Source organism: Gavia stellata, chromosome 11, assembly GCF_030936135.1.
Source record: "Gavia stellata isolate bGavSte3 chromosome 11, bGavSte3.hap2, whole genome shotgun sequence".
Taxonomy (NCBI): Eukaryota; Metazoa; Chordata; class Aves; order Gaviiformes; family Gaviidae; genus Gavia; species Gavia stellata.
Window position 1 is genome coordinate 4190182 of NC_082604.1, and position 17321 is coordinate 4207502.

At 40.4% G+C, this 17321-nt stretch overlaps 2 protein-coding genes across 2 annotated transcripts in view; one reads left to right on the forward strand and one right to left on the reverse strand.

Annotated features, from left to right (window-relative positions):
• Positions 1-285: 285 nt before the first annotated feature.
• The window catches only part of LIMS2 (LIM zinc finger domain containing 2), a 33385-nt gene continuing 16349 nt past the window's right edge, over positions 286-17321 (reverse strand). Inside the window, exons 5-11 of the mRNA XM_059822582.1 lie at positions 7529-7678; positions 6547-6697; positions 5508-5600; positions 4577-4625; positions 4314-4389; positions 3349-3500; positions 286-2014 (exon numbers count right to left, since the gene is read on the reverse strand). Of these exons, the coding sequence (XP_059678565.1) occupies positions 3353-3500; positions 4314-4389; positions 4577-4625; positions 5508-5600; positions 6547-6697; positions 7529-7678 (667 nt within the window). The 3' untranslated portion in view covers positions 286-2014; positions 3349-3352. The remainder of the gene's footprint in view (positions 2015-3348; positions 3501-4313; positions 4390-4576; positions 4626-5507; positions 5601-6546; positions 6698-7528; positions 7679-17321) is intronic.
• GPR17 (G protein-coupled receptor 17) lies at positions 14492-15526 on the forward strand. The gene has a single exon (XM_009813924.2). It carries the CDS (start codon positions 14492-14494, stop codon positions 15524-15526), a length of 1035 nt encoding a protein of 344 aa, XP_009812226.1.

A 17321-nucleotide genomic window follows, 5' to 3' on the forward strand; every position in this document is an offset into this window, starting at 1 on the left:
GTGGTTTCTAAAAGCAAAACCATTTTCAAGTGTACTCAGTGAATATTAGTGATTTTAATTCAGTATGTATAAATATGAATGTAAACTATATATGTATATAATGAGACAACAGCTTTTAGTAAGTGTAGACTTCTGAGCCAAGTTCAACCTTGATATAAATCTATACTCTCCAGTGGTGTGATACCTAGGATGAATTTGGCCAGCAGGTCTATTTACAGCAATGGAAAAAAGCATGCAGCTTATTTCTGACTGAGACCTTGACTTTATTTAAAAAAAACCCAAAACCAAAACCCCAACCTGACAGCCTATCAACACACTAAGGAGAATTCGTAAGTCCGCATCATATTCTACTTAGTTCTTAAAAAGTGGACTCAAAGAAGTAGAGGGAGATGCATTTATTTAAACTATTTATGGTTATTTCTCCTACTCCTTCAATTCCACTGTCCCACAAAAGGTATGTCAGTAATATTCACCACTGTAACTCTGCACATTGTAGGCTATGGGCAGCAGGAGTATGAGAAAAATAATTGTGAAAAATTAATAAATTAAGAGATACTAAGAGAACATCACCCTCTGCTAATATAGAGATCAGGGATTATGATGAGTTTTTTCCCCCAATAATTTTGGGAAATGCTCTGAAGATAAGGACATAATCCAAATCCTAGAGAACTAAACAGCTTATTAAAGAGAATGATATCAATTGTCCTTTGAACACTGAATTTCACTAGGTCTACTGAATTTCTAATATGAGACAAAGTGACAGCACACGCTAAACCTCTACTTGCAGTACAAAGGTAATTCCATTCACCTCTACATACATGCATTTTTCCATTGCTGAACTTGAGAGTGGCCACTGAAAGAATATTGCCTATTGCCTGCTAGTTACACAGTCTTTCCATATTTACCAGTAGCTATATGGCTGTGTGTTCCTCCACCACCTTCCCAGGAGGCTGAAGATCACAGCTGCCCAGATTTAGCATTAGATGTGGCCTGTGACTAAGATTATAGGAACAGCCCTGAATGTTTTATGCTGAGAAGAATCTGCATAACAAACCAAACTGCACCTAGATCAGTAGTTCTTGTGTTTCATGCTGTGAAAAAAAGGCCAAAGAATAGGCTTACAAGACTGGTCTTTGCAGTGGCCACATATTACTGCACCAAAAGACATGCTGCTCTTTGTGCCCTTAACTAAAAGACCATTTAAAGGCTGGTGAGAGAACAGCGACTAGCCACATGTTCTCCTAAAGCAGTGACAAAAGCAGCTACTATTACTGTAATCTACAGTGCATATTGGTCAGAAGAGGATGGAAGAGTTCTACTGCTAAAATTAGGCCTATCCTATCCCCTCATCAGTGTTATAGTGGATGCAGTATACCCCAGTTAAAAGTTTATGGTAACTTACAGCAACAAAAAGCAAAGCAGCTGAAGGAAATTGAATTAGTAAAGCCAGTAAGTATCTAAGAGATGGTCTTGCATGTGGGATTGCTATCTGCACAGTTAACCAGGATTGCCCACCACTGCCGTGATATCACGGTGCAGTTTCATGGGTAGTAGCAACAGAAAGCATGTTAACAGCTACCAATGCTTTAGCTATTATCTTTAGATCTATCCTGAGCAGAGTGTGATGGCAGTGTGGACAATTTTAAGGTAGATTATTGCCCCAATCCAGTTGCTGCTCACACACACACAAAGTGAGGAAGCTTTAACTTCGTGCTAGCTAATTCACTGGGAGGTACATGTTGGTGCCTATGCCCAACTGCAGTCTTCATTTGACCTGCTAAACTAACCACTTTTTGGAAGATTTAAATCATGCAAGGGACAGCAGTGCCTTTCATCCTGTCCACCTCACAAAAGGGCAGGCACAGTCTCCAACTATTCAGGGAAAGGGATTTTCAGGCTGCCCAGCTTAGTTCAGCACAAGAAACTATGGGGACATCTCCAGAGGTCTCAGAAGCTCGCCGTGAATATACAACACACAGGTGGGCTCAGGAACAGCACTGCTGATGGCTCACCCCTAAAGAAATATTGAGAATGTTCAAAACCAGTAAATTTCTCAGCATGTTGAGTTGTACTAGCAGATACAGTAAGACCAGTGAAACTCCACCAGTGACAGGCAAAACTACAAAGCAGAACTATATGCTTAAGATGTACAGTCATGTCTGAGGTCCTCTCCTTATGTAAACTCAGGTCATAAGAAGAAAGGTGATGGGAAACTCTTATTTGAAATTTTTAAGAAAAAGACTTCCTGTTTTTTTTCTGCGTAAGACCACACTTGCTACAAACTGTAAATATTAGCAACCCCTTCATGTAATTGGGCTTTCTGGAACGTGACCAACAAGCATTATCTCATCTTTCAAATAAAGTGAGAAGGATGGGGAAACTGAAGCACTTAAATTGGTACCTTATTATCAATTTGATTTCATCATGCAAAAGAATAACCAAGGCTCCAGCCACGTTGCCTCAAGAAATGTCAGCTATGCCAGTGGATAGGACATGCTTTATGTTGACCACTAGAAGCTCTAGTACCCATGTAGTAGTAGAGAACAAACCAAGAAAATTATAGTGTCAGTTTCTAACAAAACCTTTCATTTCCCTTAGCCACCTCCTCCTTAAGGAGAGCCAAAGGCTGAAGAGGCTGACATGGTCTTGACAATTGAAATCTTCTTAGTACTGAACAGGGAAGCAGCAAAGCAAACCTCTTCAGCTGTCTTAACAGTGGACCTAAGCCAGACAAGTGGGCAGTGCAGATGCCGTAACTATTGGTTCCTGGGCTTTCCCAGTAAACCTCCAAACCAGAAGGACTGTACAGTATCTGTGTATGCTCAGTAGGAATCTGGAGAAAGACCAGAACATTTTGCATGTAGCAAAGAGTGACAGCTTTCAGAATATTTGCCCACATATTAAAAACATTAAAAATGTCTTCACCCAGGGTAAGAAGAGAAATTTTTATACTTTAACTGAAAAAGAGCAAATCACATGTTTCTTCCATGCCTACACTCAACCACTGTTTCCAAATTCCTTAGACTATAGAGGAATGGAGAGAGAACTACAGTTCAATTGAGGAAGGAAAGACTGTATACAATTCCACAAAGGCAGGTAAGTTGTTATTAGCAAATTAGTAACTATCCTGTAAACTGCTCAAGCAGAAATCATACTCCTCTTTCTGTCAGTGTTAACAGAAAATTGCTTGAGAAAAGGGATAGTCAATATGCAAGCTACGTTACCAGAAGCAGAGGAAGGTACTACTTATCTTTGGTTTCACTTGGTTTTAGTAATTGCCTCTGTAATCAACAGCTGCTGTGAACAGCAGCTTATGACTGCAAGAGTGCAGTCAGGAGACTGACAGACCTGTTTAAGCAGAGTTTAAATCCAGAGCTTTGGGATGTGCCTTCTTGGATGCCAGCTCTGACAACTTCTTCAGGCGTTTCTTCAGCTCCAGAGGGAATTTCTCATAGCACTTCTTGCATACAGGCTTCATGTCAAACTCCACAAACTTATTCCTTTAACACAAAGAACAGCGGCCTATTAAAATGGTATTTGCGAACTGTGTGCTTCACTAAATCAAGTCTCCGTGCACATACATAAATGCTGTTGTTCATGTTCTACTCCATGTATTGTTAACTCACTTCCTCATCTGGTCATGTAAGTACAGAGGTTGGGTTCTTATCAAGGAAATATGGTCTTTAGTATTGCTAGTTAAATAAGGAGCGAGATTTTACTATATAATTGCATGTAACAGTCTAGAATAAAAATGTTGTTATCGTGGAATGGAAGTGTCACTTTAAAGGTCCTCTTTGTGATGAATTAGAGCTCCTTCATCTACAAGGCCAGTGGGGCCAACCCAGCATAGTAGGATAAGGGTTTGAACCTGAGAAAGGAAAAACATAGGATTGCTTTGTTTTCTGTCCCTCTTCTACATATTTGAGGTAACTAGCATAATATTTTCTTTCAAAATAATCTACACAATTGCAAATACTGTCATTGAGGGGAGCATCCAGACTAAGGTGGCATGGAGGCTGCAGGTATTTCAGGACAGTGACTTGAAGTTTAAAGCCTTCCCCCTGCACTGTTGAATGAGTTCTCCTCTTATCCAACCTTCTTACAGAATAGATTAATGAAGGAAAATAAATCAGAGAGGATGCTGAGTTCCAGCTCCCTTTTAGTTCTGAAATCAGTGGAATTATAAGCACCTGCTCTGACAGAGAAAAGGTATATTGCCCCTCAGAGAGGCAGTGGCCTACAGCTGCCCCAAGCTGATACCCTGCCTTAGGGACAAATGTCTCATATGGTACAAAATATAAACACTGACTTACTTCAGTGTAAGCTTGATATTGCAGGTGGAGCAGGAGAAGCAATTCACACACCAGGCCTTGTTAAGAGCTGACACCACTGCAAAAGCAAAAGCACAAAATAAGAGGAAACTGCCCGATTATTTGAATTCAGATTTTGTATCCAAATTCAAATGAGGCCAGATGTGAAAAGAAACACTGGTGCCTTGCAACTGTGGGACTGCAACAGCTGCACTAACAAATGGAAAGAGGACAGCAACCCAAAACAAGGAGAGAACAAATCTTACCATCTCCCTCTATCACGTGGCTGCAGTTGTAGCAGACATCTCCAAAGAGCTGCACAGCAAAAGAAGTAAGAACAGAACTCATGTTACTGACTACTCATGCTCCCCAAATTACACAGCTGGTGTGAACATTAAATCCTAACAATCAAAGAATTCCCAGACATTGCAGTAGCCCCCAAATATACCAATTTAAATCTTCTGAATAACTTCTCATACACTTGCCAAATAGTCTATGTCTCTTTGGATCTCATACCACACTAATACTACAAAACCTTTTTTGTTGATGCCTCACACTCTACCACTGTTGTGTGATCTTAAAGTCCTGTACATGTGTCAATTGGAGAAAAGAGGATCAGTAGAATATGATGCTTACTGTAGACAAACATCTCCTGATGCTTAACTATAAACATCAAAATAAACCCTAGAGCTACTTTCAAAACAGTAGCACTTACCTTTTATGAAAGAAAGAGAGTAATTTATCTGACAGAAGAAAATGCCAAACTCATAGCTGTTAGTAGAGTCATACAGAAAAAATAGGTTTTGTTTGGCTTTTGAAACATACTTTTCTTACGCTTTAAACAGCACAACATTTATCTTAGGCCCATGGAAGCAAGTAATTATCAAAGAAGTCTACACAAATAGTTTTGGAGTAGAATTACAGGGATTTTAATCACAACCCATGGTCAGTGTTTTTTTCTGTCAATGGCACAAAGTGAAATCAATATCCCCAAGACATTTCTAGTCTGTTCTCAGCATCACTTTTCACATCTACCAAGAAAAACTATTTCTTCTGTTAAATCTCACTAATTTCTTAATATTGCATTGCCTCTACAAATTCAGATTATGCAAAATCTGCATAGCTTTCTATATGTAAAATGCAAAAAAGCATTTGCCAGTCAGAGCAAGTACCTACAATATATATAGCAGAATTTACCTGGTTATAGTGAGTTTCACAATAAGCCAGTCCTTTTTTCTCATAGTGTCGGTGCCCCAAGAATGGCTTCTCACATTTGGCACAAACAAAATGCTGTAAAAGAAAAGAAGACATTCAGTGGCAGGCGAAGTGACTTTTCCACCACCGGTGGAAAAACTTGCATGGCTACAAACAATGGTTCAATACGAGACACTTAATCATAGACTCTCAGAATGGTTTGGGTTGGAAGGGACCTTAAAGATCATCTAGTTCCAACCCCCCTGCCACGGGCAGGGACACCTTCCACCAGATCAGGTTGCTCAAAGCTCCATCAAACCTGGCCTTGAACACTTCCAGGGTTGGGGCATCCACGACTCACAGTAAAGAAATGTTTAGTCTACTATAGTAATTGAGGATTATATTAAAGATAGGTAGAAGACCTGCTGAAAGGGCAGTCATCTTGTGTCTATACTGATAGACTTGCGGACTATTACCTTGCTTGTTTTAGAGAAGAGAAACAGGAACATAAAACATGGTTGGTATGAATGCACTTCAAATGAGCCCTAGGAGGCTTAAATCACTAAAAAACTTCAGAGCAAGCTATGACGACTCAGCTGAAAGTTATAGAAACAATGAGCTGAAAAGGCTTAAAAAGCAAGAATTGCACTGACTTTGCCTACATTACAAATTCTAACACTGTTATGAACCTGTTAACTGGGGTTGGAGAGGATATGTCTAAGTACATCATAGTAAATATGTAAATTTATTACTAATAAATGCTGTTCAGTGAACCATATTCTGCAAGAATCTTTTCAATGCAACTCAGGCCTTTTACAATTAAGGTTATTACTGTTGTGAAAGCATAGCTTTCTTAGGCAACACTGATGACCCTGCTGTACTCATTCATTCACATAAGGTGAAGACAATCCGAAACATAAGCAACTGTTTTTTGTCTGAATTCATATGCTACAGATCACGTAAATGTCTACAGCTTCCAACTAGCACTAGCCCTCTTCCAAAATGGCTCCTGAAGGAAGTTTCAGATTCAGAGAGGCCTCACCTCAACATGCCATTGCTTTCCCAGAGCATTGACCACTCGTCCCTCAATGGGCCTGCGGCAGGCTCCACAGATGGGGATTCCCATCTTGTCGTGGCAGGGCAGGCAATACAGTTCTCCCTTCAGTTCCCGGGCCTCAGCAGTCAGCTCCTTCCTGAAAACACAAACATGTCCCTCAACTAAGAACACCAAGTGAAGCTCTTCAGTGCCTGAGATGACGTTTGGAAGTTAACATACTTTGGCAACATTCATGCAACAAATACAGAGTCATTAAATTAAGCTAGTGAAATACAGTTATTGTCAACTCATCTTTCTAAAATTGCTTTCTCAGTTTGCCAGACAAGAGAACATATGCAGAATATCATATCTTCGGCAGAAATATGAGATGCACTTACATGGAACAATGCAGTGTCATGCAAAGACTCAAGCTATCTTTGAATGGGATAGCTCAGGCACAAGGACCATCAGCACTGAGCCATTTACTTTCTTTTTCAGCACTGTTACCCATTCCAGGGCAGTACTGTGCTCTGATTATACTGCCTTCATGGTAAGTAATTCAGGTCCGACAGGTATCAGCATGGTAATGGACTGTGCCAGAAGACTGACACAGCTCACCAAGTCATCTTTTTTTTTCTATCCAGGAAGCAAAGTGAAACTATTTTGCATAGCCTGGCAACAGCTATCTTTGGACAACACTATTATTGTAATCTGCACACAGCCTTTCAGGTAAGTTCATACCAAGGAACTATTTTCATTTTCAGTATAAAATAGTGTCATTCAAGTTTAGGATAAAAGAACATTGAATGGCAAAATAAAGCTAAAGTTCCTGTAGGCTTTCCAAACTTCCTTCCATTTCTCCTGACACAATTTCTGCTTGTTCAGCAATGTGAGAGCAGCAAAGTTTAGGCCTTGGAAAGCACTGCACTGCTAACTGTATTGTTCATGTCTCTCCTTTTTTGTCAGAGTTTAGAATATGAGAACATACCCACAGTGAGTGCAGTTGAAGTGATCTGGATGGTAGGAATCATTCTTAAACATCAGAGGCTGTTCATCAATTATCAAGTGGCACTTCTGACAGATGTACTTGCCCAGTCCCTTAGCTTTTTCTCGGTTATGGCATGGCCTGCACAGATGCCTGGTTGAACAAAGTAAAGAAAATAAAATATTAATAAATTCTTTCTCCTAAAACAATGCACAGTGCATGCCGTAGGATGTACTTTATGTAACAGAAGAAGCATCTTCTGAGGTCAGACTAAACATAATTTAGTTTAGTATCCTATCTTTCACACTAGTTGCAACGAAAAGAATATGTGGATAGAGCAGTCACAGAGTTGTATTTCCTTAGAACGCTCCTCCAACATTCACTGATTTATGTCCCATCAGGGATACCACCCTGTCATTCTTCTAGATATCCTTTCCCGTTCTTCTAGATCCTTTTGAGACAAGGGCAAGGGAAGGTGGCAACACCCTCTCTCTATTACTAACTATGGGATCCAGCCACAACAGAGGCATTACAGCACTGGGAGAGAGTTGAGGAGAGAGAATAAAAAATATTACAGAATCACAGAATCAGTACGGTTGGAAAAGACCTGTAAGATCATCGAGTCCAACCTGGGGAAAAAAAAAAAAAAAAAAAAAAAAGAAATAAAAAACACACAACATCAAAAAACCCACCAAAAAAAAAAAAAAAACCACAAACCCCACGCCACACAACAACAATAACAAGCCACAACCCACCCAACACCACACAGCACCATGTCCATCAAGCTACATCCCACAATGCCACATCCACACGCTCCTTGAATACCTCCAGGGAGGGTGACTCTACCACCTCCCTGGGCAGCCTATTCCAATGTTTCACCACTCTCTCAGTGAAGAACTTTTTCCTAATGTCTAGCCTGAACCTCCCCTGTCGCAACTTGAGGCCATTTCCTCTAGTCCTGTCACTAGTCACTTGGGAGAAGAGACCAACACCCACCTCTCTGCAACCCCCTTTCAGGTAGTTGTAGAGAGCGATAAGGTCTCCCCTCAGCCTCCTCTTCTCCAGGCTAAACAATATTAAACCAAAGCACATTGCTCGAATGCCTTTACCATGGCTGGATTCCTTAGTCTTCAATAGCTAAGACAAACAAGAGACCACTGAATACTACCTCTTCTGCCTACAAATTCCTTTTAGTCCTAAGTTAAAGAAAATAAAGAACTATACAATTTTGCAATTTTATGTGGCAAATATAACTGTGTTCCTATCACATGTTCTAGAAGATATTGTAAGTACGGTCCTGAACAGGTAGATAAGCCAAATTTCTGGTAGAAAAGCCTGGCCAAAGGCATAAAAAACTTCTGTAAAGGCTGATGGAATCCACCAATTTCATCCCAATATCTGGAGGCTCTGAGCAGAAGCTGTTCCATTTACTTGCCTATTACCTACCCCTCTAGCTGCAATGCTGCAGGCTGGAAAGAATTTATAAAAAACCAAAAATGACAGAGGAATGACTTCTGTGGGTTTCTTTGTCCCAAAATAGACAAGCCTGCTTAATTCCTTTCACTGTATCACTAAGTGAAACACTCGCTGAGATTTACAGGTCATTCTCAAAAGATACTAGACAAAAGGAAAAGTTCAGATGGGAAGGGTAGATTTATGGCTGAAGTAGTGGGTTCTTTGCAGGGCCCCCTCCAAAATTCTGCTGTGATGAATCACTTACCCTTAGATCTGTAAAATGGGGATAAGAATACAACACAGATGTTGTTGTGAGACCTCAAACATTTATGACCCTCAGCTGGCAGGCGCCTGTCTAAGTGCTAAGTATCATTATTATTCTCTCCAAATCTGAGTCCTCCTGTCAGTAAGTGTCTCTCTCCAGGGCTGGAACTACTGTCTGCCCAGACGGAGTCCAGAAAAAGCAGACAGCACCCCATTATAAGGAAACATGCAGCTGTGCTCATCTCAGCATAAAGGCATCAATTTTATTCAGCACTGTCAAATGCAGAGTAATTATACGGGGCAGGACATAGGGACCCTGAAGCAAGTGTCCTGAAAGAGACCCCTCTCATTCAGCTGAATAAGATGCCTTCAGCCATTTGCACTGATAAACCATTATCAACCCCTCCCCACTCACAAACCCTCTCTGCATCCCATAGACCCTCCTCTATTGCAAGCAAAGGGAAGTGTTGGACAGGCTAAGCTGTTACCATAGCAGCCGCCCCTCTCCTTCTCCCCCTTCCCACTCCCACCATTATGGAATTATCCCGTTCTGAAATGTCCTGTTGTATCTATTAATACTACACTTCCCCCAAACAATGCTTCTCTCCACCCTCCTAAAATAATCAAGGGACTCCAAGAAGTCTGTGTTCACGGCTGGGAGTTCAGTAGCCGCCTTTAGTAAGCACCATGAACACTGGAATATTCATACAGTATATTCATATCTATAACAGCAGCAGCAACCCCTGTGCCAAGGGCTCAGCTGGGATGAAGACTGCTCTTCAGTGCTAGGGTGTCCTCTCCCCTGCTCTGTTGCGTGACCGAGCTGATAATGTGCTATCAGAGCTAGAAGGACGCTATATAGAGGGGCTCCCCTCTCCACCCTCAGCAACTCTGCAACTGTGTGCTCTTTTTGGATCATCTTGTTGTTTTCACCGTTGCTGCTTCTATTTGGTTTGCTGTCGTCAGAAGGAGTTCCTCAAGATTTTCCCCAAAAGGACCCTATACTCCACCCATAGGACTGCACTGTAAAGAGGTAAGAGACAAACTTCTGTCAGCAGAATCATGAAGGAGCTTTCCTAGTGGTATTAGTTTTAGCTGGTGTCAGTGAGGTGGAAAGACATACACACAGAGGAGGATGAATATAACGGAAATGTTTGAAACTAAGAACGGGCAGCATTTTTTGAACTTCAGAGAACAATTTCCTCACTCTTCTTTACATCACTCCTCCAAAACATAAAAGTTTTCAAACTTCTGTACCTAATGTACATCCATTTGTGCCAGGAAAACTGACAGTTGTATGGTATGTCCAGTGCTCTCTGACACTGCTTTGATGCTCACAAGAAACAAGTGTTTCAGCTGAAGAGTGGGAGGCTCAGCAGGGAGTGATTTTCAGGAGAATAATTTCAGTCAGAAGTGGGCTACTTCTAATGAAGAACACTTTCAGTGAAAGATAGGAGACACTCCCATTTGACAAGACACTACAACCATAATCATAAAAACTCAGAAACTAGCATATGCCCAAACCAGAAAGTGCTCTAGCTGAGAGCAAGAATGGGAATTTCTGAAATCCACCACAAACCCTAACATACACTTCAAATTTATCTGCATTATGATGAGCTATTTCTTCTGCTTATTAATTGTTTCATTAATGATAGGTAGAGCATCTGCTGAAAGAGTAATCACGTTGTTTCTATACTGACAGCCTTGTGGATTGTTATCTTGCTTGGTTTTGAGCAGAAGAGAAACAGGGCGTAAAATACGGTCAGTATGCATGCATTTCAAACGAGCAGTGACATCCCCATTACAGCTCAGCCCTTGGAGGCCTGGGATAATGGCTCATTCCAGAATAGTGCTCTGTTTAGCTATACGTAAATCACGAAATATTCGCACAACACCAAGAGTGCAATCCAAGCGGAAATTATTGGACAATGAGCCAGACTCCTAAAAGAGTTTTCTGTCTGTGGAGTGAAAGCATCTTGCACCATATAGCTTAGCACAAACTACACATTGTAGGTCATTTGGGAAGGTTTCTAGTTTGCTCTTAGCATTCATACAGACTAGTACAAGAAGCTTTCTAGGACTTTAAGTGCTTTTTTTGTAAGCATAACAAACCAAAACCAAGAAAACACTAAAAATTAAATATATTTATTTTAAATTGATAGGATAAACCCAGGCGAAACAGAAGTGGAGCTGTAAATAACAGCAAAGGGCTTTCCACACTATCTGCAATTACAAATACACCAAGAAATATTACTGACGTGAAGTTGTAGCATTTTGTTGAAAACACATCAATCCTAAAAATAAGTTCAACAATTAACCCTAGCAACACATCAGCTTTTTTCTTAAGCTACTCAAGTGCTACATGACAATTTTCAAGTCAACAAACAGAACTGTAAAGAAAATTTAAAAATTTATTAAAATTACCTTCTAATTTAAAACGCAAGCAAAATTAGAGAGAGGCCCACCTCCCTTTTCTATGATTTCTAACCAGGCAATGAAAAACACCTCCCTTCACCTTCCTTTAAAAAGTAAATTAGGTAACAGCAGCTCTCCTATGAAGGCAGTCATATGAAAAGACTGAATTTATTTCCATTTTATCATTAGCTCTAAGCCTCCCACTTCTTGACACTGACATACTGGGCTTCTAGACAGCTCTGACATTCTTTTTTCTACTCCACCCCACAGTACTTTGCAGTGAGGACAAAACTCTCTACGTTTAAGTCTTGGCTATTCCAAGTCTGGCACTGACACTCAGCTGAACCTGAATTCCAAAGATCGTCCTTAGGAAATCAGCTTAAATAGAATCTGTTCAATGCATCATGCTGTTAAACCCCTAGTTTTTAGCTTGTAAACAGGGAAAAAGTCTGCTTACTCCTTCACTTCCTGAACTGACTTAAATCATCATTAAGACAAGAGACATCCTTGTCAGTTCCATAAGACAACCCTTGCTTCTGCCTTTTCAACTGGTCCAAGCCAGCATTTACTGCTTTCTCAGTGGTGTCACAACCATGTATAGAGTAATGCTTAGCCATCAGACCACCTGGTCACTGACAGGTGTGTGTCTATAAAGATCACCTGATTTAATTTTTTTGCATATTTAAATGAAGTGCATGGCACAAAAAAGGCTACATAGCCAGAACATCAGGTGATAGGTACCATTGTAAATAAACAGTCAGTAAAAAGGCATGGTCTCACTGTATTTCTCCTTTGGGATGCAGTAGAAAAATACATATTTAAACTAATTCCACCCAGGGGGGACAAGTATTTGAGCATTCAACATTACTACCACATACAAACTTCAAAATCTTGTGTTCAAAAATACTTGCAGGTTTTACTTTGTAAGGAACAAATAAACACTAGGAACAAAAATGGCGTGCTCCTCTGCAAACCCAGGAAATTCACATGGAAAATTCCAACAGGGAATTTTCCTTTTGTACATGAAAGCAAGATTTCACATGTATTTTTATAGATAAAACATCCCTTGGGGAAAGGGCTATACAGTCTTCCTTGCACATGCACTTCTAGTAATTCCAAGATAATAATTTGTTGCCATCTCTAGGACTACAAAGAAGCATGCAGCTGGCAGTAGGCAGTGAGTACCTATGCACTCAAACCCAGAGCCTTTTTTTGTGCCATAAACATGCGGGGTATCTAGGCAATGCATGGAGTAAGAAGGCCCCTCTGTGGTCATACGAAGAAATTTCAGTTTCTGAATTTCATTCAGTCTCCCTTCTGTTGACTTTTGTCTCTTCGACTGTGAACTAAACAGAAGTGGTCCAGCACATTCAGCTCTAGCTATTGCACTCTTCTGTCCACCTGAAAGTAACAGCAACCTTGGAATTTTGTTTACCTTTTCCAATACATCGGTCTGTTCTCAATCCCATTTCAGTTTCTCGATTAGCCACCAATATTTTTAGACATCTGAATAATCAGCTTTGTTGGAAAGCTGGATGCATTGAGTAATGCCTTGGATCAACTGTCTAACGATGTAAGATTTCAACATATAGCTTAGCTTGTGCCCGAGACTAAAATTTTGGTCTACCAATGTCAGCAAGCATCTTAAAATTTTAACCTCAGTAGAGGAAAATGGATGTATTTAAAGATGTATTGAGTATTATGGAGAAATGGTCAATCAGCACAAAATGCAATGGTGAGCACAATAGAGGTACTGCTGCACGTATCACAACACCTCTGAGGAATCCAAGAAACAGAGGCAATGCTGGAAACTCAGACTGCTTGCAATTCCCTATCACCTATACCCACAAATGAGAAATGTATAAAAAGCCATGGGTAGGTGCCCAGAAAATCTTACCACCTTTTGTTGATGCTGTTCAGGAGCCTGCAGACAACAGAGAGACTGGCAAAGCTAAGCTCAGTTTTACTAAGCTGCTACTTTGAATAGGCCCTGGATAAGCAACAGTGGAGTTCAGGCTTCTGAGGGAGGAAGGGAGAAAGAGTTATGCTGGGGGAAGAAGAAAGCTGCAGGGAAGGATGACACTTTGACAAGTAACAGACAGCATGGGCATTACTAATAATCTTTTCTGAGTCAATTCACTGCTTTTTGCTGTTCAAATGAGATGCTGCTACCCATCTGAAAAGTTTCCTCCTATATCAGAACTAGATGCATTGGCCTTAAATACAGCACTTCAGACTAAAATAATTCTGAAAGATTTTCAGGAACCCTGCGGTTTTTTTAATAACAGCAATACCTGATCTGTCTTCCACCTCTTCTAGGAAGAAGACAGATATTCTAAGCTAGGTCATCTTACAACAGATACCTGTGCTCAGAAAAGCTGACTCCTGAATCAGGCTTTCAAATTAAACATAGCAAATACTTTCTAGCTAGACATACAGAACCCACTTCCACTCTTCCATTAACCAGACACATAAGCATTCTACTACTCTGTTATTAAACTGATCTCAGCACAGGCTGGAGACAAGCTCATAATCAGCTACCTAGCTCTTTATAGTGGCTCCTTCAACAGAAATTAATGGTCTGGAAAACCCAGCCGAGCAGGAGGTATTCAGAATTTCAAATATAAGGGTTTAAACTCAGACTGACCTGTTGTATTAAATACCAAAATTAGCAAACAGGAGACATCACCGATTTCCATGTATCCTTTTTTGGGTGGGTTTTTTGGGTTTGTTTGTTTTTTTTTTTCTTCATAAAACCAGGCTCTTTCGTAACATACTGTCTCAATTCTTTCAGGTTTTTGGGGTTTTTTTCCTTCAAAACCGTGGTGAAAAATGAATGGCCCAGGAGATCCCTCAAGCCTCCTCTTCAATTGCTCAACTCAAACAAATTTCTCTTTGGAAACGTCAGAGCAATGTGGCAAAGAGACACACCTTGAGAACATCCTTTTTGCCACTTTCTACTTCCTGGACTTCATCCTGGCTTTTGTTGGCAATGCCCTGGCTCTTTGGCTCTTCATCCGGGACCAAAAGTCAGGCACACCTGCCAACATTTTCCTGATGCATCTTGCTGTGGCTGACCTGTCCTTTGTGCTGGTACTTCCCACCCGGCTGGTGTACCATTTTTCTGGTAATCATTGGCCATTTGGTGAGATCCCATGCAGACTCACTGGCTTCCTTTTTTACCTCAACATGTATGCCAGTATCTACTTCCTCATGTGTATCAGCGTTGACCGTTTCCTAGCCATTGTGCACCCTGTAAAGTCCATCAAGCTCCGCAGGTCCCTTTATGCCCATTTGGCATGTGCCTTCCTGTGGGTTATAGTTGGGGTTGCAATGGCACCTCTGCTGCTCAGTGTGCAGACAGTTGAGATGAACAACACAACCATCTGCCTGCAGCTCTACAGAGAAAAGGCATCACGTCATGCTCTTGTGTCCTTAGCAGTGGCATTCACCTTCCCATTTTTTACTACAGTGACTTGCTACTTACTAATCATCCGAAGCCTGAAGAGTGGGAACAGAGTTGAGAAACACCTAAAGGAAAAAGCTATCAAAATGATCATCATGGTCCTGATGATCTTTCTGGTTTGCTTTGTACCTTATCATGTCAATCGCTACATTTACATTCTCCATTACAATGGGACCAAAACTTCCTGTGAAACACAGCGTATTCTAGCCCTCAGTAACCGCATCACTTCCTGCCTCACGAGTCTAAATGGTGCCTTTGACCCAGTCATGTATTTTTTTGTAGCCGAGAAATTCCGTGAGGCTTTGTGCAATCTATTTTGTGTTAAAAAGACTGTCATGTTGCCTCAAACATATGAGGGTAAGACAAATGAAAGCTCATTAAGTGCTAAATCCGAACTGTGAACATGACTCTCGTCACTGCTTTGACTTAAGAACACTATTCCACTAAAATCAGTTGAGGGCGCAAATATGCAGCGAGATAGTCCACCCAGAGTCAAACTCACTCCTGAGGAGGGAAGTTCTGTTGCTTTTATGGGACTGCAATTAGCAAGAACCCCTCTGACAACAGAGGTCACATGTTCTCGTCTTACTGAAACTGCAAACAGAAGTACAGTTCTACTGTACAGTACTGTACAGTTCTACTGATGTGAAACTGAGGGCTGAACACTTAGGAATAGGGAAGGGAGCAAACAGGCTATTAAACGGACTTTTGTCTTTTGGTTGTTTTTTTTTTTAAAAAAAAAAAGAACTTTACTCCCAAAGCATTCAGTAATGACTCTTCCTCTGCACAATGCATACAGTCTACTTTAAAATTTTATATTGTACCAGCAGTAGAGATCCATTCTTGAGATAGACCTGCCTGAAAAGACAACATGCTTGCACATCTTGTTCAAGTCTCCAAATTCAAGTGTTTATACATAGTAGACAGAAAATTGCTACTAAATCATGGCAAGAAAAAAAGACCAAAATGCTGCAATGCACCCGACCTGGACTGAAATTAAGACAGGACTTAGAATTTTTTTTACTTCTTCCCAGCATTCAGAGCTGGAGATGAGCACTAAACTTCACACTACCTTTTCTATCTGCCCTCTGCCATTGTCTCCAAGCTGCAGACAGAGTTTGGACAACATCTACTACACTGCCTCTTTTACGTAGTTCCCTGCAAAACATCAGATATCCTGATAACTCTCAAACTAAAGAAGGGAAAAGGGCTGTTTAGGAATACAGCATTCATCCTTACTACATAATGAATCATAAAAGTATGAATCCAAATGGCAAAAATGAAGAAAAGTAAGCATATGAAGAAGTGAAGTCTACTTTGTCCAGAAGATTCCTACCTTTGAGGTGTTTTACAATTATTTTTTGTGACTTATCTAGCAAAACTATTCCTTCACTATGGATAAAGTAGGGATTATCTTAACCATCCTCACTGACACAAATTGCACCCACTGGAATCTCTCTGGAAATGACAGGCAGACTAGGGAAGACCAGGTACAATGAGAATTGGGAAAAAGAACCCAAGAGTTTCCAATAATATTTACTAGAAGACTTCTTCTATGCTATGCAGATAAAAACTACAGGAAATCACATGACAGGTGAATTATATTTTTTATGTACAGATACATACACATGGATATCCCTCTCCTATGCTTTTGGGAATGAGCTCCTTGCCATTTTAGATTTGGTCTACAAATTATGAAATCAAACATACTTTATCTTGCTTGAACTGCTTCAATCCTGGCTGCTTTCCCAAAAACACCCAGGAACCCTCCTAGGTAATACCACAACAGCCCATTTTAACATGCTTATGTGTCAAAAGAAAATCAATTACGCCCAACTCCAAAAACTAAGGCACAGAAGTTGCATGCAGGATTGAAGAGAAGAGGTAGTTGAGAGGAATCCCTGCTGGTCAGGGTAAAAGTATATAACCTTTCCTTCCCTTCTTCACCATCTAGTTAGTGAGAATATAAACTCTAGGAAACTACTAGGCTTTGCTCAAGACATATGAAAGCCTGAAATTAACTATGAATTGTGCAACACTGTCTGCTAACTGCTGGATTGTTTTATTTTCTTACCATAGTATGCTTTTGTACAAGTTCCCTTTTTTTACTTCTTACTTCTTAATTAAATGCATTAATCAACCTTTAGGACTCATTTTTATATTTCTGTATATAAAATGAATGATTTCTGAAGACCA

What these genes read in the sequence shown, in the direction of transcription:
- GPR17 (XM_009813924.2), top strand. Translation starts at nt 14,492, where the DNA reads ATGAATGGCCCAGGAGATCCCTCAAGCCTCCTCTTCAATTGCTCAACT.